This window comes from Hyperolius riggenbachi, chromosome 4 (assembly GCF_040937935.1).
Source record: "Hyperolius riggenbachi isolate aHypRig1 chromosome 4, aHypRig1.pri, whole genome shotgun sequence".
Taxonomy (NCBI): domain Eukaryota; kingdom Metazoa; phylum Chordata; class Amphibia; order Anura; family Hyperoliidae; genus Hyperolius; species Hyperolius riggenbachi.
In genome coordinates this window covers 37,036,301-37,063,803 of record NC_090649.1, presented here as the reverse complement: position 1 = coordinate 37,063,803, position 27,503 = coordinate 37,036,301, and the positions used below count along the sequence as shown (strand labels likewise).

General features: G+C 44.8%; 1 protein-coding gene across 1 annotated transcript in view; it reads right to left on the bottom strand.

Moving 5' to 3' along the window:
* Positions 1 to 24,015, bottom strand: part of LOC137571173 (fucolectin-1-like) — an 83,272-nt gene extending 59,257 nt beyond the window's left edge. Inside the window, exons 1-4 of the mRNA XM_068279976.1 lie at positions 23,929 to 24,015; positions 23,181 to 23,291; positions 11,532 to 11,573; positions 598 to 642 (exon numbers count right to left, since the gene is read on the bottom strand). Of these exons, the coding sequence (XP_068136077.1) occupies positions 598 to 642; positions 11,532 to 11,573; positions 23,181 to 23,193 (100 nt within the window). The 5' untranslated portion in view covers positions 23,194 to 23,291; positions 23,929 to 24,015. The remainder of the gene's footprint in view (positions 1 to 597; positions 643 to 11,531; positions 11,574 to 23,180; positions 23,292 to 23,928) is intronic.
* Positions 24,016 to 27,503: the final 3,488 nt, after the last annotated feature.

The window sequence follows — 27,503 nt, the reverse complement described above, 5'->3', positions numbered from 1 at the left end:
GGGCCGAAATGTTGAGGATCCAGATGGCGTGGTAGGACGGTGATGGAGCGATCAGCCTGGCGGGGGCTGAAAGAAGCAACAGGTATGTATGTATGTAATTTTTTTAAATCCCCCCATCTCAAGTACACTTTAAGATGTTCAAAGCAAACTCATCACAAAAGACTTGAGTTCATCTCTGTTTTCTATACCATGAATACGGGTGGCAAATGGCAATGGTTTAGGGGAGAAGAGTGGTGAGGAGGATCTGACCATACATTCCAGCACCTGGTGAATTTCCTCACATCTCATTATAGGTATGAGCAGCAGTGAGTCCATCTCCTGTGTTCTCAGAAGATGGTGACCTCTCTGCTCCTGTATGGAGGTTATGTCTGAAGACTGAGCATTATGGAAAGACTTAAGGAGAACATGCAAGGGGGAGCTCAGCTCAGTAACACCCCCCTGGAACTGAAACTAGTACAGACTTTTGCTAGAAAACAACAAATATGAGTAGATTGTGGAGATCAGCATCAGATGACTTGATTTGTTCTAATCTAGGCTGAGTTCATCAATATAAAGTTGTAGCTCAGTCCTCTTCATGGAAATAAATCATTGACTTACTTGTATCCTGTTTATTCCTCTCCAGCTGTACAGTGAGGTTACTGGCTGTGAAGTAAGTAGAAAATCCAACATTTAGGAAACCAATAAATCTGCAGGAAAATGCAATAAGAAATGGCTGTTCAATCACCCCCAAAAGAGAAAGAAAAGAATAATTTACTTTACATGTGGGCACATGAACTATATACAGTCATAACTAAAAATGTTGGCACCCTTGCATTTATGTCAGAAAACAAGACACTTATGCCAAAGGCATTTTCGCATTGAAAATTATATTTTCATTTTTGAGATTTTTTCGAGAACATTGTTGTTGTGTCACCCAAAGACCACCACATTTCATGGTTAATAGCAAAACCCCTTTACCAGCTAGAATCTCCACATTTGGGTATGGTAAGGAGAACAGTGGGGACAAGAGGAAAACATTTAAAAAAAAAAGATCTTATAGTTTTGGAGAAAATGGATTTTAAAGTTACGGGAGGAAAAAAATTGTACATTTAAATCCGGTAAATTACAGATAATGTATCAACCTAATGATAGTGTAACTTTACATATATCAAAAGAAAAAGCAATGAATTTCATGATGGGGTTTCCAGGGGGTCCATACGCAGTGCGTACAGAGTCGCAATATGGCTGTAGAAAGATCCCGGCAACTTTTCCTATTTTTTAAAACTTTTTTTGTTCAGAGTGGTGGGACATTTAAAAAAAATTGATGTGGGTTCCCCCCTCCCAAACCTCTTTAACTTCTTGTCCTCCGTGCAGGCTGAGATAGCCAGAATGTGGATCCCTGGCTGCATGTGGCTTCGCACCTTGATCTACACCGGCCCACATAGTAGTCCATGGTGTGGGGGAGCTCTGGAGTAGAGGGGTGGCCAAGTCTCCCCCTGTCCCCCAGAGCCCTTGTCCAATCCAGGGGCTTTGGACAAGGGTCTCTTCCCCACCTCCATTGCCCCAGGAGGAATTGGGAGTTGATGACACCTTGTGGTTGTTCATGGTGGCATCTGGAAGTCCCCTTTAAGAAGGCGACCCCCAGATACCAGCCCCCTCCCCATGAGAAATGAAAATAGGGGGTTACATAGTAACCCTTACTCATTTTCACAAAGAGTTAAATAAAATAAAAACAGAACAATGATAAAAGTTCTTTATTATTCTTAATTAACCATAAATACTTACCTGTATCTGTAACTACGTCCCCACTGAGGGGTTTTTCCCCTTATGGACCAGAGCAATTTTCACCTTTCAGCACTCCTCCCTTTCATTCACCAACAACTTTATCACTGCTTATCACAACAAAATGAACTGCAGCGTGTTTTGTTTGCCACCATTTAGGCTTTCTTTGGGTGGTACATTTTGCTAAGAATTATTTTATTCTAAATGCATTTTAACAGGAATAATAGGAAACAAAACAGAAAAAATCTTTCTTTTTCAGTTTTCGGACATTATAGTTTTAAAATAAAATGTGCTACTGTGGATAAAAGCCACACATTTCAATTGTCCCAGTTATTACAACATTTAAAATATGTTCCCTAGTACATTGTATGATGGCAATATTTTATTTGGAAAAAAAGGTATATTTTTTTTTAGTTTTGCATCCATCACTAATAACATGTCTTTATTTGCAGAAATAACATTAATACACCCTTATGACATACATATTAAAAAAGTTGTGTGTTTCCATACACTGAACTGTGTACTAACGAGCGGCGATGAGAACGCGCTCGGGAATATGCACAATGGTGGCAAGATACGAATATATACGCCCCTGGAGCTGATGTCTCCAGGGGTGTAGATATGCTGTAGCAAATACATTAAGTGGTTAAAATAATGTTCCCATGCCAATAACCTCAGTAATGTCCAACACCAATATCCTCTGTTATGTGCAATGACAACAGTATCCTCTATCTTGCGGTCTTTAGAAATACTTACTTGTACCTTTAGGAAAATGTTCCCACGCCAGTATCCTAGGGAAAAGGTCCCACGCCAATATCCTCTAACTTGTGACCGGCTAATCCGTGATCACGGAAAATATCTGCCCATCACTGGTTGTGGCTTCACAAATGCTTTGCTGCATACCTCGGTTGTAACAAGTGGTTATTTCAGTCAACGTTGCTCTTCTATCAGCTTGAATCAGTCGGCCCATTCTCCTCTGACCTCTAGCATCAACAAGGCATTTTCACCCACAGGACTGCCACATACTGGATGTTTTTCCCTTTTCACACCATCCTTTGTAAACCCTAGAAATGGTTGTGTGTGAAAATCCCAGTAACTGAGCAGATTGTGAAACACTCAGACCGGCCCATCTGGCACCAACAACCATGCCACGCTCAAAATTGCTTAAATCCCCTTTCTTTCCCATTCTGATATTCAGTTTGGAGTTCAGAAGATTGTCTTGACCAGGACCACACCCCTAAATGCATTGAAGCAATTGCCATGTGATTGGTTGATTAGATAATTGCATTAATGAGAAATTGAACAGGTGTTCCTAATAATCCTTTAGGTAAGTGTACATGTTGATACTTTATCTGTCATTTTACCGCATTTAAATAGCAACTTTTTTTCCCTCTAATTTTAACATCAATTATCTCAAATACTACATGGTCTGTTTGAAAAGTTTCCCTCTTGTTTCCCCTGTCCTACTTAAAGAGTAACTGTCGGGCATAAAATCAAAAATCAGTTCTTTATTTTTATCTGGTAAACAAGTAATAAGGATGCTAGTCAGGCAATCCAAAAAGTTAAAATCACCATAATGCTGGGAATACACGGGTCGATTCTGCGCCCAATCGCTCTGCCGGCTTGATTCTCTTATCTTCTACTCATTTTTCTTATCTTTTTTCAATTCACCTTAATGACAAATCGAGCGGCAAAACGATTGAACGGTGATCGGACATGTCGGAAATTATCTATCTAACCATCTTATCATCTCATACCACATCCCGCACTGACCGTCCTCACTCCTCCGCACACATTAACCGATGTAACCTGATCACCATTCCTTGCCTTCCCAGCTCTCCCCCTCCCATATCTGGGGCTCTCTAGAATGCACGCTCTGTAGTCAACAAACTAGCCCTTGTCCATGATCTGTTCATCACTAATGCTTTCACCTTCCTGGGGCTCACTGAGACATGGCTAACCCCATCTGATACTGTGTCTCCAGCTGCCCTTTCATACGGTGGCCTCAAGTTTAGCCACACACCTAGATCGGGTGACAAACATGGGGGTGGGGTGGGAATTCTTCTTTCCGAACACTGCTCCTTTACACCGCTTGCACCTGCACCTTCTCTGGCTTTCTCTTCCTTTGAGGCTCATGCTGTCCGCATCTACTCCCCTCACCAGTTCCAGGTTGCTGTCATCTACCGTCCTCCTGGAACAGCCTCCACCTTCATTGACCACTTTTCAACATGGCTTCTCCACTTTCTATCCACTGACATTCCTTCCATCATCATTGGGGACTTTAACATCCCCATAGACACTAACTGTTCCACTACCACAAAATTCCTCTCACTCACCTCATCCTATGACCTCTCCCAATGGTCCTCAACCTCCACCCACAAAGATGGCCACACTTTGGACCTAGTTTTTACCCGGCTCTGTCCAGTTTCCACATTTAATAACTCTTCATTCCCCCTTTCAGATCACAATCTCATAACGTTTACAATCAGCCCCTCCCTGCCTCCTCCAGCTACTGTAGTGCAGCCATCACGCTTATGCAGAAATTATCGCAACCTCGACCTCTGCTCCCTAGCTGATTCTCTAAAACTCCTGGGCTCCCTGTCATCCTACACCGACCCCGAGTCAGCATCCATCTACTACTCCACCACAGTCTCTGCTGCCATGAACACAGCCGCCCCTCTCACCAACTTCAGCCCCCGCCGCATCAACAGACAGCCCTGGCTGACTGAACCCATCAAACAACTGAAAAGACAGTCCAGGGCAGCAGAACGGCAGTGGAGGAAAAGCTCTAACGCAGATGACTTTGCCCACTATAAAAACACGCTGCTCCAGCTCAGGGACGCTCTCTCACTTGCAAAGCAGTCATACTTCTCTATACTTATTTCTTCACAATCCCATAACCCTAAACAACTTTTTAACACCTTCAACTCTCTTCTCCACCCCCCGCCTCCCCCTACAACCACAAGCTTGTCTGCAGAGGACTTTGCAGCATATTTTGTGAGCAAAATTGAAACGCTACAGAACAGCTTTCAAAAGCAACCCTCTTCACCGGTCCAATCACCTCTTCCTTTTTTCTCTCTGCCCGGCAGCTCCCCTACTATTAACTATCCCTCTCCACATAACCACTCACCCACTCAAACCCCCTCCCTGCTAACAACCTTCTCTGCCTTAACTGAACAGCATCTTTCTTCACTAATCTCTAAAGCTCATCTTACTACATGCGCCTCAGACCCTATTCCCTCTCATCTTATCCCCCAGCTCTCCTCCCCCCTCATTCCTGCTTTAACAACACTGTTTAACCTTTCCATCTCAACTGGCATTTTCCCTTCTTCATTTAAACAAGCTATCATAACGCCACTAATTAAAAAACCCTCTTTAGACTCTACTGCCCTTTCTAATTACCACCCAGTCTCTCTCCTTCCCTTTGCCTCCAAACTGCTGGAACGCCACATTTACTCAGAGTTGTCTAACTTTCTCTCTGCTAATTCCCTGTTAGACCCCTTCCAGTCTGGCTTCCGCCCTCAACACTCAACGGAAACCGTTCTCACTAAGGTTGCCAATGACCTCCTAGTTGCTAAAGCCAAAGGCAGATTTTCGGTACTAATACTCCTAGATCTGTCCTCTGCCTTCGACACTGTTAAACATACCCTGCTTCTCCAAACCCTCTCAACACTGGGAATCAAGGGCTTAGCACACTCCTGGCTCAACTCTTACCTGTCTGGACGTTCTTTCATGGTCTCCTATGCCAATACCAACTCCTCTCCATGCCCACTGTCTGTGGGAGTACCACAAGGGTCCGTCCTCTGACCCCTCCTCTTTTCCATTTACACCCATGGCCTGGGACAGATAATAAGCTCTTTTGGGTTTCAATACCACCTCTATGCTGATGACACCCAAATTTATTGTTCTGCCCCAGACCTCTCCACACTACTATCAAAAGTCCCCAAATGTCTATCCGCTGTATCTACATTTATGTCATCCCGCTTCCTTAAACTCAATATGAGCAAAACGGAGATTGTAATATTTCCACCTTCGCTCTCTGTTCCACCTCCCACTGTCACAATCAATGTAGAGAACACCCCAATAGCATCAACCCCCAAAGCTCGTTGCCTAGGGGTAACTCTGGACTCTGAGCTCTCCTTTAAACCACATATTAACACTTTAACTACCTCCTGCTACTTCCATCTCAAAAACATTTCCAGAATCCGTCCCTTCCTCTCACAAGAAGCAACTAAAATACTTGTGCATGCCCTAATCATCTCCCGTCTTGACTACTGCAACACCCTACTCTGTGGTCTACCAAAAAGCAGATTGGCACCTCTCCAATCCCTACTAAACTCTGCGGCCCGTCTCATCCACCTCTCTTCTAGATCCTCTGAGGCAGCCCCTCTCTGCCAATCCCTCCATTGGTTACCAGTTGCCCAAAGGATCCAGTTTAAACTTCTCACACTTGCATACAAAGCTCTACACAAGCTATCGCCTCCATACATTTCCTCTTTAATCTCCAGATACCTCCCCGCTCGGACCCTCCGTTCCTCACAGGAGACCCTTTTGTCCTCCAGCCTAGTCACCTCCTCTCACTCTCGCATCCAAGACTTCTCACGGGCGGTCCCTCTCCTTTGGAACTCTCTCCCTCAACCGGTTCGTCATGCCACGAGTCTGAAAACCTTCAAACGTACTCTGAAAACACACCTGTTCAGACAAGCCTATAATTTGCTATAGGCAGCACTGAAGGCACACTGGCTCACCCACTAATCCTTGTGTTTCCTTCCCCTTTGTTTCCTCCCCACTACCCTCTAGATTGTAAGCTCGCAAGGGCAGGGACCTCCTCCTAGTGTTTCTCATACTGCTGTAATTTTAACATATGTATATGTACCAACTACATATCAACTATGTATGTATCTGTATTTACTCTATTCAATGTCATGACTGTACAGTGTCTTGTATTTCTTATGTATATTTGTTCCCCATTATTTGTTTGTACTATGTACAGCGCTACGGAAGATGTTGGCGCTATATAAATAAAAAATAATAATAATAATAATAATAATAATAATAATCTCAGAATCGACCCGTGTATTCCCAGCATTACTTTTCTTGTTGATAAATGATCATACCCCAGTTTACCTGGCTCTTATTTGGTACACGCAAAATTTGGTATACAAAAAGGAAGTTGCAAGGCATGCTGGGTTGTCCTTTTTTGCTTCTGTACTTCCCCTCAGACTTAACTAATGCAGCCTGATTGGCCGAAGCCTCTTTCCCTCCTGTTTTCCCCTCCCACACCTCTGTTCCTCTCTGGCCAATATTTCTCATGCTGAGACAATGCACTTTCTATAGTGAAGAGCAGGCAAATCAGGCAGAGGAGACTAAGGGAGGAAATGACATCAGGATTGGTTTCAAAATAGCCACACTTAAAATGGGAATGCGAAGAAGGATTTTCTATTTTATTACTGTAGAAATATCACTAAAATCAAAATGTGGACAGTGCAATACATACGTTATGTAAATAGAGCAAGTATTTATCTACTTATATATGTGGTTTTTTTTCTGAGATAGTATGGCTAACAGCTCCTCTTTAACATACCCTGCAAATGTTTGTGTTTGTAGCACGTACCGGGGCTTAGCTATTTGCTATTAACCACTAATTATATATTTAGTTATGATTTAGACTCGTAATTACGGATACAAATGCGTAATTCTGATTCGTGATCTAATTTGAATCGAAACTGCGATTTGATTTGTAATTTTGATTATGGTCAAATCGAAAGCACATGAAGTTGTAATTGAAACAACTTGAAGTTGAAACCCGCATCACTGATCATCACCAAAATTGCTGCATAAGTTAAAGAGATGGCTGTGAACAAGCCCCTCCCCCCCAAAAAAAACATAGTTTTTGAGAAAATCTATTTTAAAAATGCAGGAAAAAATGTTTTTTTTTAAACTGTACATTTTTCCTTTGCATTTTTCAAAATCAAGTTTCTCAAAAACTATAATGTGCTTTTGAAAATTTATATTTTTGTTTTATTCCCACAACATATTTAACAATTTTGGTTACAACAGCATATATCGGGGCCTTGCAAGTAACCTCCTAGGCCCAAACCCACTAGCAGCCTTTTCTAAGCACTACTGATTTGAAAAAGCTCTTTCTAATGCAATGCTATGGGGAGATTTTAGTAAAATCCCATCCCTCCAGTAGGATCACACCCATAGCATGACATTAGCAAGTGCTTTTCAAATCACAAAGCTCTCAGAAAAGCGCTCTAAGGCTTTGTTCACATCGCTGGGGCCAATGTTTTGCGATTTTGCAAGGGATTTTTTTCCTCTCCTGGCGCTTACGTGCGCACTACTTTTTTTGTTAAGCGCTTTTCTAAGTGCTTTTGCTGAGCGATTCTGTTTTTTCACTTCCTGAAGTCAGTCAGGAAGTGAACTCTTTCACCCGGAAATGAATAAATACAGGGTGGGCCATTTATATGGATACACCTTAATAAAATGGGAATGGTTGGTGTTATTAACGTCCTGTTTGTGGCACATTAGTATATGTGAGGGGGAAAACTTTTCAAGATGGGTGGTGGCCAATTTGAAGTCGGCCATTTTAAATCCAACTTTTGTTTTTCCAATAGGAAGAGGGTCATGTGACACAACAAACCTATTGGGAATATCACAAGAAAAACAATGGTGTGCTTGGTTTTAACGTAACTTTATTCTTTCATGAGTTATTTACATGTTTCTCTTTGTTTACAGCCATTGACATGTCGCCGAGGTTAACATGTGAGGAGTGGATACAAATTGTGTTGATGTCTGGTGAACGCAGTAACCGGGTCATTGCAGCAGATTTCAATGCAAGACACCCTACAAGACAACCCATCTCCCATGCTACAGTTAGCAAACTGCTTGCTAAGTTTCGTAAAACTGGTTCAGTGTTGGATTTGCCAAAATGTGGACGCATGAAATTTGACACTAATGAAGAAACATCAGTAGCTGTCCCAGCTTCATTCAGCAAGAGCCCACAGCATAGCACTCACGGCATGTTACTGGAGAGTGGCATTAGTTGAACATCTCTTCGGCGGATATTAGCTACTCACAAATGGCACCCTTACAAATTCCAGCTACTGCAGCATCTCAATGAGGATGACCAAGATCGGTGCACTGAATTTTCAGAATGGGCAAAACAAAAATTGGAACAGGACCCTCAGTTTACGCAGAAGATTTTGTTCAGTGATGAGGCAAACTTTTATGTGAATGGTGAAGTTAACAAACAAAACCACCGCTATTGGTCTGACACTAACCCACATTAGATAGATCCCTCCAAGACTGTTGGAACAAAAAAATTGATGGTATGGTATGGTATGTGGGGTACAAAGATAGTGCGGCCATTCTTCATCAATGGAAACCTTATGGCCACTGGAAATGCAAAATTGCTACATGATGATGTGTTTCCCTCTTTATGCACTGAAGCTGGCACGTTCCCTAAGTTTTTCCAGCAAGATGGTGCACCACCACATTATGGGTGTCAGGTCCGAGCATTCCTAGATGAACAGTTTCTTGGAAAGTGGATTGGTGGTCGTGGGCCAGTTGAATGGCCCTCAAGTTCTCCCGTACTGACCCCCTTAGACTTTTATCTTTGGGGTCATCTGAAGGCAATTGTTTATTTTGTGAAGGTACGAGATGTGCAGCACCTGACACTACGGATACTGGAAGCCTGTGCTAGCATTTCTCCTGCGGTGTTGCTATCAGTGTGTGAAGAGGGGAGAAGAGGGTTGCATTGACAATCCAACACAATGGGCCATTGAACACATTTAATAAGTGGTCAGAAACGTGTAAATAACTCATGAAAGAATAAAGTTACGTTAAAACCAAGCACACCATTGTTTTTATTGTGAAATTCCTAATAAGTTTGATGTGTCAGATGACCCTCTTCCTATTGAAAAAACAAAAACAAAAGTTAGATTCAATGTGGCCGACTTCAAAATGGCTGCCATGGTCACCACCTATCTTGAAAAGTTATACTAATGTGCCACAAACAGGACGTTAATATACCAACCATTCCCATTTTATTAAGGTGTATCCATATAAATGGCACACCCTGTACAATGGGCTTGAATCACAAAGCAGTGATAACTTATCAAGCTGTGAAAAGTGTTTCGCACGAAATTTAGAGTAAAAACAGTTATTGCGCACAAAAATTCATGTTTGCGCGATAACGCAAATTTTTTATGCATTAACGTTCTACGTTCGCGCTATAAATTTGCGTGATCGCACCAACGCGAACGTTAACACATGAAAATGCACGTTATCGTGCAAACACAAATTTTTGCATGCGATAACCATTTTACACACGAAAAAGCGCTAAAAAATGCACAAAGCACTTTTTCACAGCCGTAATAACAGTTGTCACGGCTTTGTGAATTAAGCCCAATGTATTTATTCATGAAAGCACAAACGATTTTGTGAGCATTTTGCGCTTTCCCTATACCCTCCATTATAGCAAAATCCCCTAGAAATGGTGCAGGCAGCGCTTTGGTCAGTGGAAATCAGATGAAACGCACAGATATGAACAGTCCCAGAAGGAATCATTGCACAAGCGCTTTAAGGCCTCTTGCACACTGCATGCATTTCCGATTCCGATTCCGCTTTTTAATCGGTTTTTACATCCGATTCCGATTTTTAATCTTTACTGCATGCTACGTTTTTTGATCCGTTTTTCTGTTGCATGTATTCAGGGAAAATCGGAATTGAAAATCGGAATTTGAATCGGAAACGGAATCGGAATCAGAAACGGAAAACCGATTTGCAGTGTGCAGGGAGCCTTAGGGGGATTTTTAAAATCACTGGTGCTGAAAAAAATAACAAAATCACCCTAGTTGTGAACAATCACTTAGTGGGTTTCAGGCTTAAAGTCGACATGAAATTACACTCAAATTATGCGAAAATGACATGAAATTATGAATCAGTTACACAAAATCAGTTGAATGTCCAAATTGTAATTACGTATGGATGTAATTGTGAAAATGTATGCAAAATTGTATAATCATAATTAGCAGATTACAGTCATCACTTGCCTGGAACAAGATTTCCATATTGATGTACAAAGTCTCATTAAATATAGACATCCAAGAACAGGGCTATAAGATCATGATCATAAACTACTGACTCATGTGGTGCAGTGATCCCATCGCAGGTTGCCATGCCATTAGATCACCGCACAAGTGTGAAAGCACCCTGAATAAACATTTAGGGCCTGATTCACAAAGCGGTGCTAACAGTTAGCACACTGGTGAAAAGCCCTTTATCATGCCTAAACTCAATTTAGGCATGATAAGTTTAGGTGTGGTAAGTTTAGGTGTGATAAGTTAAGGCATGATAAGTTTAAGCGCCAACTGCGTTAGCACCGCAGTGCACAGCTGATCAAAAGTTTTACGCTAGCAAAGTCTGGTGCACTTCGTATAAAGTTTAATGGCGCTGCTTTGCGTGCGGGACTTTGCAAGCGATCTAAACTTATCTAAACTTATCATGCCTAAACTTATCACACCTAAACTTATCATGCCTAAACTTATCACACCTAAACTGGCTTTTCACCAGCATGGTGCAAAGGTTATCATGCCTAAAGTCTCTAAATGGGTTAGCACCGCTTTGTGAATCGAGCCCATAATGTGAAGAAGAAAAGAGAACTTAACAACCACTACATGTAAAGTGTGACAATACTGGTTTTCTTTCTAAATATGATAGCTGAAATGCAGAAGTGGTGAGATGGGCATAGAGGTTTTACTTACCTCCAGTCTTCAGACGGGACATTTCCTCTCTGAGGTTGTCAACTGCAGAAGAAAACAGAGGAAGAGTTATCTTAGAAAATAAAATATATCTGTAGAAGGTTTGTCAGGAAAGTGTTTACACTGCCAACCAGGGGCGTAGCAATAGGGGTTGCAGAGGTTGTGACCCCTTCGGGGCCCGTGGGACAGAGGGGCTCCAAAGGGCCCTCGCTCAACTGCAGTATTAGCTCTCTACTGATCCTGTGCTCATAATAATCACTTCTATAGATACTTTGAATAGTGGTAATCATTAACAAACTGTTTCCCATCCCCTTCTTGCTCCCCTGACACTGTAGTTGCCATTGGCAGGTTTTGGTGTGCTGGATCAATTGTTATGTATAGAGTGCTTGGGGGCCCCATGTAAAACTTGCATCGGGGCCCACAGCTCCTTAGCTGCGCCACTGCCGCTAACTATGCAGGGTTGTAAAACTTCCCCAGTCAAGAGGGGCAATAAACCCCTTACTTCCTCCTGCTTGCCAGATCTACAAACCTAGATCCCATGTTCAGAGATCTGAGATAGATCTAGAGCCCATGTTCAGAGATCTGAGATAGATCTAGATCCCATGTTCAGAGATCTGAGATAGATCTAGATCCCATGTTCAGAGAAGTCAGAAGACAGGCCTATCATAAAACATTACCTGTCAAAGCAACATTCCTCCAGGTCCGGTCACTTAAGAGATCAGCTCTAAAATGCCCCTTAACCACTTGAGGACCGCAGTGTTAAGCCCCCCTAAAGACCCGGCCATTTTTTCAAAAGGGCCACTGCAGCTTTAAGGCCCCGCTGCAGGGCTGCACAACACAGCACACAAGTGACCCCCACCCCCTTTTCTCCCGCCAACCAATATTTCTGCTGGTGGGTCTGATTGCTCCCCAATGTTTATTTTTTATATCAATATTTATATGTTTATTTTTGTAATAAAATGTGTATTTTTTTAATTATTTTTTTCCCATCCCTCCCTCCGTCCCAAAGCCAAGCAATCAGGATGATCAGCTGTCATAGGCTTCAGCCTATGACAGCCGATCACTATCCTGTCTCCCAGGGGGAAAGCCATGTCACACGGCTGTCCCCAGTACAGCGCTGCCGTGGATCACAGCGCTGTACAAGCTAATTAGACGACGGTTTTGCTGTCTAACAGTCTCCTAGCAGTGATTGCGCGCATCAGCATGTGCGATCTCCTGCAAAACAAGCCCCAAGGACCTTATGCCGATCGGTGTTAGGTTGTCCTGGTCTGCAACCAGTTAATTCACCCCTACTAGATTTAATTCAGTATTGTGACATAATTTGATGAATATTTTGAAGTAGAATGGCCACAGAAACTGCAACTCACTGTGAATAATATGCAAAGGCCAATACATCTTTGAAGAGGTTAATGATTCTTCTAGCTGGTCCACAGCCTGAGATATCAATTCTTATAGACAGGGAATCTGGTTAACCAGGTATGATTGGTATCTGTAATGAGCCGCGGGGAAGCGGCGATCACGGAAAGCAGCCACACACAGGGCTCTCATCAGCACACAGGCTCAGAGCTACGCGTGCGCGCGCCCAGCGGCAGGACCTTTATGCTTCCCGAAGGCGTGTCAGCTGACCTGCGGGTCGGCTGACGTCACAGGGAGCGCTTCTCGCCACTGATTGGTCTGGCTAGTTGGGCAGGGTTCGGGGAGTCCCCTGTCAGCATAAAGGCAGAGAGCTGTCAGTTGCTCTTTGTCTGCTGTTGCAAATACTTCGTGTTAGCGCTCAGACCTTAGATAGATCCGGTGTGCTTTGATCCGGGAGGAAACCAGGGATTTCACACAGTGATAAGATTGTTTGATAGCCATAATAATAATTGAATATTGTATTATCGGTGTATGACTCTTGCTCGTTCTGACTATTCTTACTCTCAGTGATTCTGTACTTCTGCCCATCTGATCTTGTTGCTGACTCTGCCTGTTTAAACCTTCTTGCCTTTGCCTTCTGACTTTGTACCGTATCTGCCAGTCTGTTGCCAACTCGTTTAGTCTGACCACTCTACTCTCACCAGAGGGCCCTAGTCTCTGGTGAGGGGTTTTGTACTGTTAGTGCCCACCAGCTCCTCTGGTGTGGCATAGCTAAACCTATCAGTCCTACTGTTGCACCAAGCACTATACCTTACTATCACATTAGCTGTTTGTATACTTGTATTATTGGTGATTCTGCAGATCATCATATAATCAGGTATATATCTGCATTATAGGTAATACTGCAGATCACCTAATAATCAGAATTATGTTACTTTCTGACACCAATCGTTACAGTATCCATAATTTCAGCAAATTATGACAGAGCCTAAACTGTTGTTTATTTTTATTATCTGCTACATATCCCTAGAATTATAGCATAATCTAAGATTAAATGCCAAAACGCTCTTCCTGAGGCAAGGTCAGTTTGCTGGAGGTGGGATCATCTCTCAATACATTAACCACCCATAATGCCTGGACACAAAGGCTGTTGAGGGCCGTTAATGCCAATCCATATCATCACAGATTTGCTAGCCTAATTGGACCTGAGCTTTTAACTTGGACTATAAACAAAGGACTTTCTACCAACATTGGACACATAATTAAAGGACATGATAACTCCATAGACTGCTCAGATTTTCTTTAGTTCCTATTACTTTATTATAACAATGTGTTCAATGCTACATAAGTGTGCACATTAGAGCCTCAGAAGAAGCTTACCCAAGTGAAACGGTCATCGGGCCGCACACCCTGTGGCGCCCACAACTACCCCAGACATCCCTTCACCGCTGAGCATGATAAGCAGCATCTGATGTGTATGTGAAAATGCTCATGGTGGATTGATATAATGTATTGTACTAGCAATAAACAATTGTCAGTAGTGCCAAATACTCTCTCTTCTTTTGAGCATCCATTGAGGTTCTGAACCTGCATGCTTTCATCACACTGATGTTGTGGTAATATAGGTACTTGTGCCTCACATCCTGCAGCCAGTTTCTCTGTGTGCCTGCCCATTTTCTGTATTGTGCAATGCTACATCAAATACATTTATTTTATTAGAAAAGTAGCGGAAGACACGGCATTGCCAGGGTATGTATTTGGGTGGTGTTGGCTCCGCTAGACACGGTCACTAAATGCGCAAAAGGTGGATCAGCGCAACACCAGGCCGCCTCCGAATGGCCTCCAATCAGAGGTGCGCTGAGCCCCCCCAGAGACTGCAAACGCACCTTGAACCCAAATAGAAGCTCTGCATATACACCAAAAGCATGGCTGTTAAGTGGGAGCAGCTGACCAAAAACGAATTAAATTAGTACATAGCAAGGAAATGTACAGCGCTACCTAAAAACAGACTAGTGCCTACCTGCAAAAGAGTGCAAGCCCCACTTGTGGGATATAATACACATGACCTGTCTACCACTGGAGGAGGATGTTAGTTTCCTGTAACAGCTTGCATGCAACCTATTAAGTACTCGTCCCTCCCACTGCGAAGAAGTCAATCCTCAATGGGAGGGGCCTAACACTAACTAAATCCTAACCTATGTATATGCATAGCCTGGGTGCGCTACCACGTAAAATTGAAAAATCGAAATTTGCGCAAAAGGTGGATCAGCGCAACACCAGGCCGCCTCCGAATGGCCTCCAATCAGAGATGCGCTGAGCCCCCCCAGGAACTACAAACGCACCTTGAACCCAAACAGAAGCTGAGCCCCCCCAGGAACTACAAATGCACCTTGAACCCAAACAGAAGCTCTGCATATACACCAAAAGCATGGCTGTTAAGTGGGAGCAGCTGACCAAAATTCGTTTTTTGCTAGCGAATGAAATAAATGACACTGTGAATATTGTGTATGATTGCTATAACTACTGTAGGTGTGTTTCAAAATGTAATGTTTCATGGTAGTGGTCATTTAATGGCAGAGGTCTCCCAAACTTGACACAGTTGGCCACTGGGTGACTGGGATTAATATTCAGGAAAGTGGGTGGAGCCTATAACAGCCAAACAAAATTCAGCAATAGATTTTCAAGGGGAATATGTACATTGCTGCCATTCTTACACTCGTAATGCAGAAGCCTAAAATCTTGTAGTGTCAGTCACTGGGAGTCTGGGGTTTAAATTCTGAAAAGGGGGCAGGGTACAAAAAACCAATCAGATTTATTTAATTTTAATGGGAAAATGCAATTTATCGATGCCGAAGACCCCAAAGCTCATACATTTGTTTATTGAGTGACTGTATGTCAAGGTTAGTAACAGTGGACAGACCCAACAACTAATTTTTTACATGGGAAAATATAAACTGCGACCATTCTTACACTGTTAATGGTAGGATTCTCAAACTTAACACAGTTGGCCACTGGGTGACTGATTTTCATGGGGAATATTTAAACTGCTGCAATTCTTACACTGTTAATGGCAGAGGCCTCAAACCTGCTACAGTCATTCATTAAAGAGACTCAGGCTTCCTCCAGCCCCATAAGCATGGATGTGTCCCTAGCTGTCCTCCTCAGTGCTGACATTCAGCCACATTCTTCCCCGGTAAGCAGCTCAGTGACATCAGCAGTGGACCTTCTGCACATGCGCGGACTTTCTGTGCAAGCGCAGAAGGCCCCGGCTGACGTCACTCAGTCAGACTGAGCCGCTTACCGGGAATTGACTGCAGGAGAATGGCAGTGCTGAGGAGTATAGCAAGGAATGCATCCATGCTTGTGGGGCTGGAGGAAGCCCTGGGTAAGTAAAAAGCAGCAGTGAGACTCATCTCTGAGTCTCTTTAAGTGACTGGGGTTCAAATTTACTAATGGGGTGGAGCCACAAACAGCCAATCAGATTTCTTTGCTGGATAAACTTCTTGCATTCACACAATTTTGATTCCAGGAACCTGAAAGCTCACAAACTTGGTCATTGAGTGACTGTGTGTCAAGGTTACAAAAACTAGGTGGAGTCAAAAACAGATTTCCCTGGGAAAATGCAAACTGCAGCCAGTGGCGGACATATGGTCGTGCAGGCCGTGCAAGCACATGAGGGCCCCTCAAGTTCCGTTTCTTGAGGGGCCCATTAAGTGTCGCCGTTTTTTTTTACCTTTTCTTCCTGGGGGCCCAACTCCTATCCTCCCCCCTCACCTCGGGGGCCCCCTCCTATTATGTTCAGTGTATATCAAGTGCCTAAGGAGGGGATGTGTGATGTGCTATGACTCCCAGTGTCTCTGCACACTCAGACACTCCAGAACGTCTTCCACAGTTGAGTCAGCACCATCAGAAGTGTATATTATGCTCTTTAAAAGAGCTTTATATAAACTTCTGATGGGGCTGACTTAACTGTGGAAAACCTCTCCTATTATGCACGGTGGAAGAGCGGAAGATACACAAAGTCTTCAGCGGGGTAAAGCAGATGCTGGAGGTCCAACCTCCAGGTCTACGCTGTCTCCTCGCACTGCTTCCTGATTTAGTGCGAGCGGTATTACAGAGGAGACATCGTGGACCTGGAGGCTGGGCGTCTAGCATCTCCTGGAGCCGGGCATAATAGGAGGGGGGCCCCCGAGGGGAGTGAGGTTAGGAATTGGGCCCTCCCACCCCCACTAGACTATCTATCTATCTGCCCACCTTTCCACCTAGCTACCTATCTAGCCACTGTTCCAGCGAGCTACCTATCTGACCACCCTCCCACCCGGCTACCTATCTGTAGCTACCTATCTGCCTACCCTCCTACCCGGCTACCTATTTGCCTAACCGCCCATCTATCTGCCTACCCTCCCACCCGGCTATCCATCTGCCCACCTGGCTATCCATCTGCCCACCCTCCTACCCTACCTATCTGCCTACCCTGCCACCCGGCTACATATCTGCCAATTCTTCCATCTATCTGACCACCCTCCCACCCGGTGGCTATCTATCTATCTGCCCACCCAGCTATCTATCTGTGGGCTACCTATCTGCCCACCCATCCACCTGGCTACCTATCTGCCTACCCTCCTCCCGGGCTACCTATCTGCCGACCCTCCCACCCGGCTAAATATCTGCGTACCCTCCCACCCAGCTACCTATCTGTCTACCTTCCCATCTATCTTCCTACCCTCCAACCCGGCTATCTTTCTGCCTACCCTCTCACACGGCTACCTATCTGCCTATCTTCCAATCCAGCTACCTATCTGCCTACCCTTCCATCTATCTGCCTACCCTCCCACCCGACTATCTATCTGCCTACCCTCTAACCCTGCTACCTATCTGCCTATCCTCCCACCCGGCTACCTATCTGCCTACCCTTCCATCTATCTGCCTACCCTCCCACTGGGCTATCTATCTGCCCAGCCAGCCATCCATCTGCCCACCCTCCCACCTGGCTACCTATCTGCATACCCTCCCATCTATCTGCCCACTCGGCTATCTATCTCCCCACCTTCCCACCTGGCTATCTATCTGCCCACCCTGCCACCCGGCTATTTGCACACCCTGCCACCTGGCTATTTGCACACCCTGTCACCCGGCTATTTGCCATCCTGCCAGCTGGCTATCTATCTATCTATCTATCTATCTATCTGCCCACCCAGCTATCTGTCTTCCCTCTCTCCCACCCGGCTATCTATCTGCCCACCCTCTCACCCGGCTATCTGCCCACCCTGCCACCCGGCTATCTATCTGCCCACCTTGCCACCCGGCTATCTATCTGTCCACCCTGAGACCCAGCTATCTATCTGCCCACCCTGCCACCTGGCTATCTTTCTGCCCACCCTTTACCCTGCTATCTATTTATCTGCCCACCTGGCTATCTATCTGCCCACCCTGAAACCCAGCTGTCTGCCCACCCAGCTATCTATCTGCCCACCCTGCCATCCGGCTATCTATCTGCCCACCCTCCTACCCAGCTATCTATCTATATGCCCAGCCGGCTATCTATCTGCCCATCCAACCACCTGGCTATCTGTCTGCCCACCCGCTTATCTATCTGTCCACCCTGCCACCTGGGTATCTATCTGCCCACCCAGCTATCTATCTATCTGCCCATCAAGCTATCTATCTGCCTATCCTGCCACCCGGGTATCTATCTGCCCACTTTGCCACACAGCTATCTACCTGCTCACCTTGCCACACAGCTATCTATCTTCCCACACTGCCACCCGGCTATCTGCCCACCCAGCCACCTGGCTATCTGTCTGCCAACCCGGCTATCTATCTATTTGCCCACTCATCTATCTATCTATCTATCTATCTATCTATCTATCTATCTATCTATCTATCTATCTATCTATCTATCTATCTATCTATCTATCTATCTACCCACCCGGCTATCTATCTGCCCACTTTTATACCCAGCTATCTGCCCACCTTGCCACCTGGCTAACTATCTGCTCGCCCTGCCACCTGGTTATCTATCTGACCACCCTCCCATTCACTATCTTTATATCTGCCCACCCAGCTATCTGTCTGCACACCGGGCTATCTATCTGCCCATCCAGTCCTACTACCATATTATTATGTATTTATATAGCACTGACATCTTCTGCAGCATTTTACAGAGTACATAGTCGTGTCACTGACTGTCCTCAGAGTAGAGGAGCTTACAATCTAATCTCTGCTACATGTATAATAAGTAGGACATCATTTTTTATTAGGGGAGGGGGCTTCATTCAAAGTTTCCTATTGATGTCCACTCTCAGTGAATTACTAACTGCTGCTAAGTTCATGTACATTTGGTCCGGCCCATGACCCGCCATTACCGCGCCCACTTTCCAGTGCACGGACAAGCCAATTTTTTGCAGTGGCAGGTCACTTACTCCTGCGGTGGATCTAGCACTTGCATAACACCTGCAAAAAAAAATAAAAATCTTGGAACCACCCACTTTTTACAATCCACTGTCCTGTCTTCCCACTGCACCTCCTGCCTCCTAGCTCACTCACCCTCTGTGCTAGGTTCCAGACAGGTAGTCTAGATTGCACACTGCCACTGCAGACTGCACCATCTTTGCCTAGATTGATTTGAATTTGCTCTAGTCAGCTCCACACTTCAGTCTTAAACATCTGATTTGCATGCTTGTTCAGGGTCTATGGCTAAATGTATTAGAGGCAGAGAATGAGCAGGACAGCCGGGTAATGTGCATTGTTTAAAAGGAAATAAATATGTCAGCCTCCAGATCCCTCTCACCTCAGGTGTGCTTTCCAGTATAACAGACAGAGCGTTTCATGTCATGCTCTGTCTTGATGCAGGATTGGGGTTATGTTTTGCTTTTGTTCAGTAACCTGTACAATACAGATGTTACATGTATGCATCAAGAAATATATTTGGGCCTCAGGGAAGGTTGCCATAGACTGTATTGGTAAATATATGCAATGTGTGACCACACCCAATTTAGTTATGGCCACACCCACTTTTAGCTGCCTGTCAGGGGCCCGCAATTGGTATTTTGCACAGGGGCCCACTGCTGGCTGTGTCCGCCACTAACTTCAGTCCTTCTTCACTGTTAATGGCAGGGTTCTCAAACGTTGCACAGTTGGTTACTGGGTGACTGGGATCAGTATTGAGAAGGTGGAGCCTAAAAAAGCCATTCAAAATGTTTTTTGTTCAATTAAAACACTTTTTCTAAGTGTTTGTGTGTTTATTTACTTTTAACTCTTAAAGGAAATGGGTAAGGGGTACAAGTACCTCTATACTAATTTCTCCTGGGAGGGGGGGGTGGGCATCTGGGGGACCCCTTTTTAAAGGGGACTCCCAGATTCAACCATGAAACCCCCCCCCCCCCCCCCCAGGAAATCGCGGCCTCCACCTCCACCGCCCATCGGAGGTGGAGAAGAGCCCCTTGTCCTTGGATTGGACAAGGGCTCGGAGGGGGAGGGGAAAGCTTGGCTGCCCCTCCCCTTCCGAGACCCCCCAATCCATGGACCATGCGGGCTGGTATAGTCAGGGTGCCGAGCCCCACGCGGCCGGTGCTCCGCATTCTGGCTATCCCAGCCTGCATGGGGGACAAAGGGTTAAAGAGGTCTGGGAGGGGGGACCCCACGTCGTTTTTTTTTTATATTTCCCACACTCAGAACGAAGTAAGTAAAACTCTTCCCACTTGGGGAAATCTATGAAAATAATACACTATTGTTACCTGTGCAAAAAAAACTGACATTTTCCGCATTTAAAAGACATTTTGCCCTTGAAACTTAAAAATCGATTTTCTCAAAAACTATAAGGTCTTTTTGAAAAAAAAAAATTTCCTCTTATTCCCACTGATCCCCTTAATATACCCTGGGAATTTGGTGTTCCTAAACTTTAAGCAGGCTTTGCTATTAACCGTTAAAGTCGGCGGGTTTTTAAATGTATACATTTTTCCTTTGAAACTTTAACATCGATTTTCTCAAAAACTATAAGGTCTTTTTGCAAATTTTTTTCTTCCTCTTATTCCTTCTGATCTCCTTAATATATTCTCCAAATTTGAGGCTCTTAGCATTTAAGGGGGCTTTGCTATTAACCCGTAAAGTCGGCGGCTACCTAACATTGATCCATGCGTCAACTTTTCCGCTTGGGAGCATGGCCATACGCATTACTTTCGTAATACCCACTGTAATGTGAAAAATACGCGAAAATTACGCTTACGCAAAATTTTGCGAAATCCTTCTTCATTACGATTATGTACTTACGGCCATAATCGTAATTACACTAATTACGCGAAATTTTGTGAAATCGTAATTACGTCATTACGCTCATCTCTAGTTGTGACCCTAATCCAGCTCAGTCACAAGACAACTGCACAGCTCTGTACACTGCAGGGCTTCAGAGATCTAAAGAAGTGAAAGGGAGCACTCCAACAGTGCATTAACCTTTTAAAATACAATAAATTCACATTTACAAAGTAGGTAAACCAAATGCTTATAGGACACTCACCGCTAAGTTACGCTAACTACTTTTACCCGGTGCCCGGTGGTGACTTCACAGCTGCACTGTCACACAGTATAGGTAGGCGGAGCCATGTCTGACTCATGCTGATGACATCACTACATGTGTCAGCATGTCCACACCTTTACTGAAATGCAGAATAACAGTGTGCAGTGAGTGCCCTATAAGAGTTTATCTACTTCATGTAAGTGCACTTTTATTGTATTTTAACATGGAATAAAATGTTAAAACCCCAATGGAGTGCTTCTTTTCACTTCTGCAGGATGGGCACTGCCAGAGCCCTACAGAATGACCTCCAGCAGACCACTGGTGTGACTGTCTCTGACCAGCCCACGAGGAACATGCATCATGAATGTGGCCAGAGGTGTGAGGTGTGGCCTGAGGTGTGAGGTGTGGCCTGAGGTGGGAGGTGTGGCCAGAGGTGGGAGGGCTGTGGTGACTGCTTCCTCTACATTAAGAAGGGCCCAGAATTCAGCTTCTACTCATTTATCGGCATGAACAACAATTTGCTGATTTTTCCAACTTAACACACATTTGGTTTCAATTTATACCCAATTTGGAATTGGACCCAAACAAAATCAGCCAAAACATATTTGTCCAACATGAAGCTGCATGTAAATTGCAACCAAATATGCGTGATCATGGGGATCATCTTTACTCATTTATGCTGCTTTTATTTCCAGATATGAGAGTTCTAGCCCCTCCTATTCAGGGTAGGCATCTGGCAGAGATCAAAGAGGCAATTGTGGCTTTAAAGCACACCAGAACTGAGAGGGATATGGAGGCTGCCATATTTATTTCGTTTTCAACAATTCCAGTTGCCTAAAAGCCCTGCTGATCTATTTGGCTGCAGTAGTGTCTGAATCACACACCTAAAACAAGCATACAACTAATCCAGTCACACTTCAGTCAGAGCATCTGATCAGCATGCTTGTTCAGGGGCTATGGCTAAAGGTATTAAGGGGCCCATACACCTAACGATTTTCCCGCCGATATACCGCCGTTTCGATCACAGTGATCAAATCGGCTGTGAAATCGCCGTGCACACCGCTGACAGAATGATGGATTTCCGTCCGAAACCGATCGTTCCCATCGACTCTCGTCGATCCATCCGTGCGGAAGATTTTTCTCGATCGCCGGCGGGTCGGGAGTGCGTCGATAGCGGCGTTCGAAAGCTTGATGACCGACGCAATACAGCGGGTATACATTACCTGTTCCGGCCGGCGCGAGTCCCCGGGTCCCCGCTGTCTTCTTCTCCGCTCTGGGCTCCAGACCGTTCCTGCAGCTACACAGAACTTCCTGTCCCGGCAGGAAGTTTAAACAGTAGAGCGCCCTCTACTGTTTAAACTTCCCCTGGACAGGAAGTTCAGTAGCTGCAGGAACGGTCTGGAGCCCAGAGCAGAGAAGAACACAGCGGGACTCGCGCCGGCCGGAGCAGGTAATGTATGCAGGAGCGGCAGCACCACCACCACCACCACCACAGATTGTGAACGGTTTCAGGCTGAAATCGATTCACAATCTGTTTGCAGTAAAGGCAGCCATACGATCCCTCTCTGATCAGATTCGATCAGAGAGGGATCTATCTGTTGGTCGAATCTGATGGCAAATCGACCAGTGTATGGCCACCTTAAGAGAGAGAGGATCAGCAGGATAGTTGGTATTGCTTAAAAGAAAATAAATATGGCAATCTCCATATACCTCTCATTTCAGTTGTCCTTTAAACTTGTTACATATCCATAACTAACAGAACACAGATTATTAGTGATACTCACTGTAAGTTAACATGATGCTTGTTAAAATAACGATAATAACAACCTTAAAGACCAGAAGGATCACCAGGATCAGAGTAATATGATAGGGAGTATTCTTGGCAGCTGCAATCTCTGTAATTAGTAAAGACAGAAGTGGTCATAAATAAACATCCATACATCATCTCTATCCATTTGCTATCCCTATCCCTGTATATACAGTATATATAAGGCAACAAGAGCAGCTAACGGATAGCAGGGCACAGATAACTTGCAGAAAACTGGTGAAAACAAGCTACTGACGAGACTTGCATATATAATGCATGTATGTATAAAGGCTCATACACACGTCTGATTTTTTGGAACGCCGGGTCGTTTGAAGTCCAGTCGTTCAGTCGTCTGCCCGCTAAATCGGGCGTGTGTGCAGACTGTCGTTCGCGTGATAAGACTGAGTTTGAGCGATCCGCCCGGCGGATCGCTTAAACTCAGTCTTATCACGCGAACAACAGTCTGTACACACACCCGATTTAGCGGACGACTGAACGACGGGACGTTCAAACGACCCGTCGTTTCAAAAAATCAGACGTGTGTATGGGCCTTAACACTCACTCCAGATACACTTATCAGATGTCAAGCCCTTCATAAGCAGTAGCTGCCTGTGTAGGCTGCAGCAGGCAGAGTGCAGTCAATCATCAAGATTATTTATCTGGCTAGGGGCTGGGAAAACAAACACCCTGCAGACATCTTAATGAAGCTGTGAACAAGAGCCCACCACGTTTCTGACAGGTCTATGACAGGAGTCAGAGGCAGGACAGGAGCTTCCTAGCACTCCCAGCACAAGCTAGCAGAGGTGGGGACAAAATACAAGAGCCTCTGAGGGTTACCGTGGAGAAAGCGGAAAAGTTACAGCCTGAGCCGTCACAGCAGCTGCTACATGCAGGTCGGGTCAGATCAGAGGAGACTGCGATCCGAGAGCTGGAAAAAGCAGAAAGGTGTAAGCTGAGGTGCTGAACCAGCAAACCTGAAAGAGCTGTGTCAAGGAGGGAGGAGAGATGCAGCCAGGACAAGAGACAGCGAAGGCAGAAGTAGCAAACAGGAGAGCCGTAACCAGGGAGAAATATGACCGTGAGCTAAAGCCAAGACCAGGCTGCTACAGATGTCAGCGATGCCACGAGTAACAATCAGGACAAGCAGAGCAGACAACCCGGGAGGCAACACGCTGGTACACACGCTGATTTACATGCGGAGGGGAGGCGGAGCAACGTGTACCAGGAAACAGATCTCACGTAATCACAGCCGCGTTTGCCCCAGATTTCACCTTAACTGACACGCCGGGTTTTTTGACAAAAACGCTCTTGCTTTGCAACAATATGGCCTGGAGATGCTCTCAGTGCCACAGTCTACTAGCAAGGACATTAGTGATGGGTTGTTCACGAACGAGCCAGCTCTAAGAGCCGGCTCTTTGCTGCGAACGACAAGAGCCAATGCTCAGTTTTAAAAGAGCCGATGCCTCAGCCGCCCCACACAGCTCTGATTTTCTCTGTAATAAAGGGTGCTGAGGCATGCTGGGAGATGTAGTCCTCCTCTTGCAGCTTGTAGGAGTGTATGGGGCAGAGCAGAGCAGTAGCAGGAGGGATTGCCCCAGTCAGAGAAGCAGTCTGGAGTTGTCATGGAGACGGGGGCGGGGCTTTTGCTCCGATTCTGAGTGGTGTCTAGTGATATTTAATGAAGAGCCGATTCAGAGCCGTAAGAGCCGGCTCTTTAATGGGAGCCATTTGAGAAGAGCCGATTCTCTGAGAAGAGCCGTAATTCCCATCACTAAAGGACATAGCTCTGTAATGGCCACCACTTTATATACAGGAGGGAAGGGAAAACCTATGATTGGTTGCTAGGGCCTACGCTGCAGGCCTTTGATTGGCCAGTGACATTATTTCCCCCAGTCACGGATTCGGCACCGTGATCATGGCCATGATCACGGGTAGAATCCGCTTAACACTGGCTGTCATTGAAAACCGTGATCACTGTGATCATGGATTTCAATGATGTCGGATTCGGGAAAAAGAACTCATGATTACGGCTATGCCGTGATCACGAGGTCATGATGAGCACCACTGGGTGAAGGGGCTTGCATATCACAATGAATCAATGACCTATATGAGTGTATTGGGGGCACACCCAAGATAATAAGGTTGTTTCTTCATTGTGCACAGACCAAATTCGATCAGCTGGACAGTCACTGTTTTGTCACTGAACTACCTCAGCCCGGCGACCATATGAGCTGGAAAACCGCCATCACCTGCACTCTCGCCAATGTGCGCACCAGCACGGCCATCACTACACAAACAGCTGTTTGCGGGGGGGATTTCACTACACTACCTGGTCGACGTATACACACACAAGGGGCTTGATTCACTAAGACAAATAGCATGCCTTATCAAAGTTAGCACGCCTTATCAGAGTAGCATAGTGAGCGCTGTATTTGGTTACACAAAACTGAGAAATCAGAGTCAGATGATTTCTGTACTGACTGCACAGCTCTGTCTATTATAGAATGATTTTACATGCAAACCAGTTTGGAATTGAATATCCCCCATTTGTTGCATTAATGTGTTGAGCACAACATCCAAATTACTGGATGGCTTTGGATTCTGCCAAAACAAATACCTTGCTTCTATAGGCTACGCCTTGTACCCTCTGCAGTCTGCAGTGACATATGTTAGAGTTATCAGGACAGTTTACCTTTAGCTGATTGCCTCTTTTCCATCTGATCTGCAGGATAATACACATTGGTGTATATTTCTTCCTCAATAGATTCCACTGTAAATACACCTGTGTTAATGTGAATTTCCAGACAGGAACACACAAGTACATTAGTATAATTATTATTATTATTATTACCATCTTTAAATTTTTATTAAAATAAGATAAGCATTAACAGAGTTATTTAGAATACAACAAAATGTCATGGTAAGCATTGAGCAATACAATTCTTAGAGATGAGATTCCATGACTAAACGCTGTAACATTCTAACAATAGAAAACTAGAAGCAAAATACAGATAAGGTGGTCAGACAGTCCGGAAAAGAGAATTATAACCTGAAGTAATTTATACAGGAGATGGAAAAGGAAATGAAACAAAAATACATTCAGGCAAGATTGTAGAATTAGCTAAATGATCTTTTGATAATCTGGAATAGTTTCCCTACTAACATGAATACAATATAGGTGAGCCCGAACTCAATGTGTAATCAATTGAGGACAACAAACAATTATTATGATGTGTGAGGTCTCATCTCCATCCTAATCTTGGGAAAAAAATGCTAACGCATTTCCTCAAAGTCTTACAACTCTAAACAATTGTTTAACACTTTTAACTCCCTACTTCGTGCCCCCCCCCACCACCACGTGTCTGTCAGCCGATGATTTTGCATCATATTTCACAAGCAAGATTGAAGCAATACATAATAGCTTCAACAGGCAAACCTTTTTACCAGCTCAACCATCACCTGTCAATTCCTTCTATCTGCCTGCACCCCCACTTACTACTAATTGCCTACCCCCGATCCACAAGACCACTCTCCCACTCTAACATCTTTCACCACACTCACTGAACAGCATCTTTCCTGGCTAATCTCCAAGGCACATCTCACTACCTGGGCCTGATTCACAAAGCGGTGATAACTCAGTTATCACGCCTAAAAGACTTTAGGCGTGATAACCTTTGCACTAGCAAAGTTATCACTGCTTTGTGCTCTAACTCGCGCGAAGCTACCGCGCGTACGCGCGTACGCGCGCGCGCAAAGTCCCATAGGGCTTAATGGGCGCTTCGCGTGAAGCGCGGTGCGCTGCGCACATAGCGCACCGCGCTACGCACGCAAAACTTTGCGCGCAGGAGTTCGTGCGAATTCCTTCAGATCACGCCTAAACTAAGTTTAGGCGTGATAAAGGGCTTTTCACAGGCGTGCAAAGTGGTTGCACCACTTTGTGAATCAGGCCCTACCTGTGTCCTGCACCCCATTCCCTCTCATCTTATCCCCAGCTTTTCTCCTCCTTTAATCCCTCTCTAACAACTCTATTCAACCTTTCTATCTCTAATAGGCACTTTCCTTCCTAATTCAACCAAGCTATTACTACACCACTTATCAAAAAACCCTCTCCTGACCCAACATCTCAATCCAAGTACTTGCATGTCTCGCTCCTCCCCTTTGCTTCTAAACTGCTGGAACATCACATCCATTCAGAATTATCTGGCTTTCTCTCTACCAACTCCTTACTTGACCCCCTTTAATCTGGATTCCGCACACACCATTCCACTGAAACTGTCCTCACTGAAGATGCTACTGACCT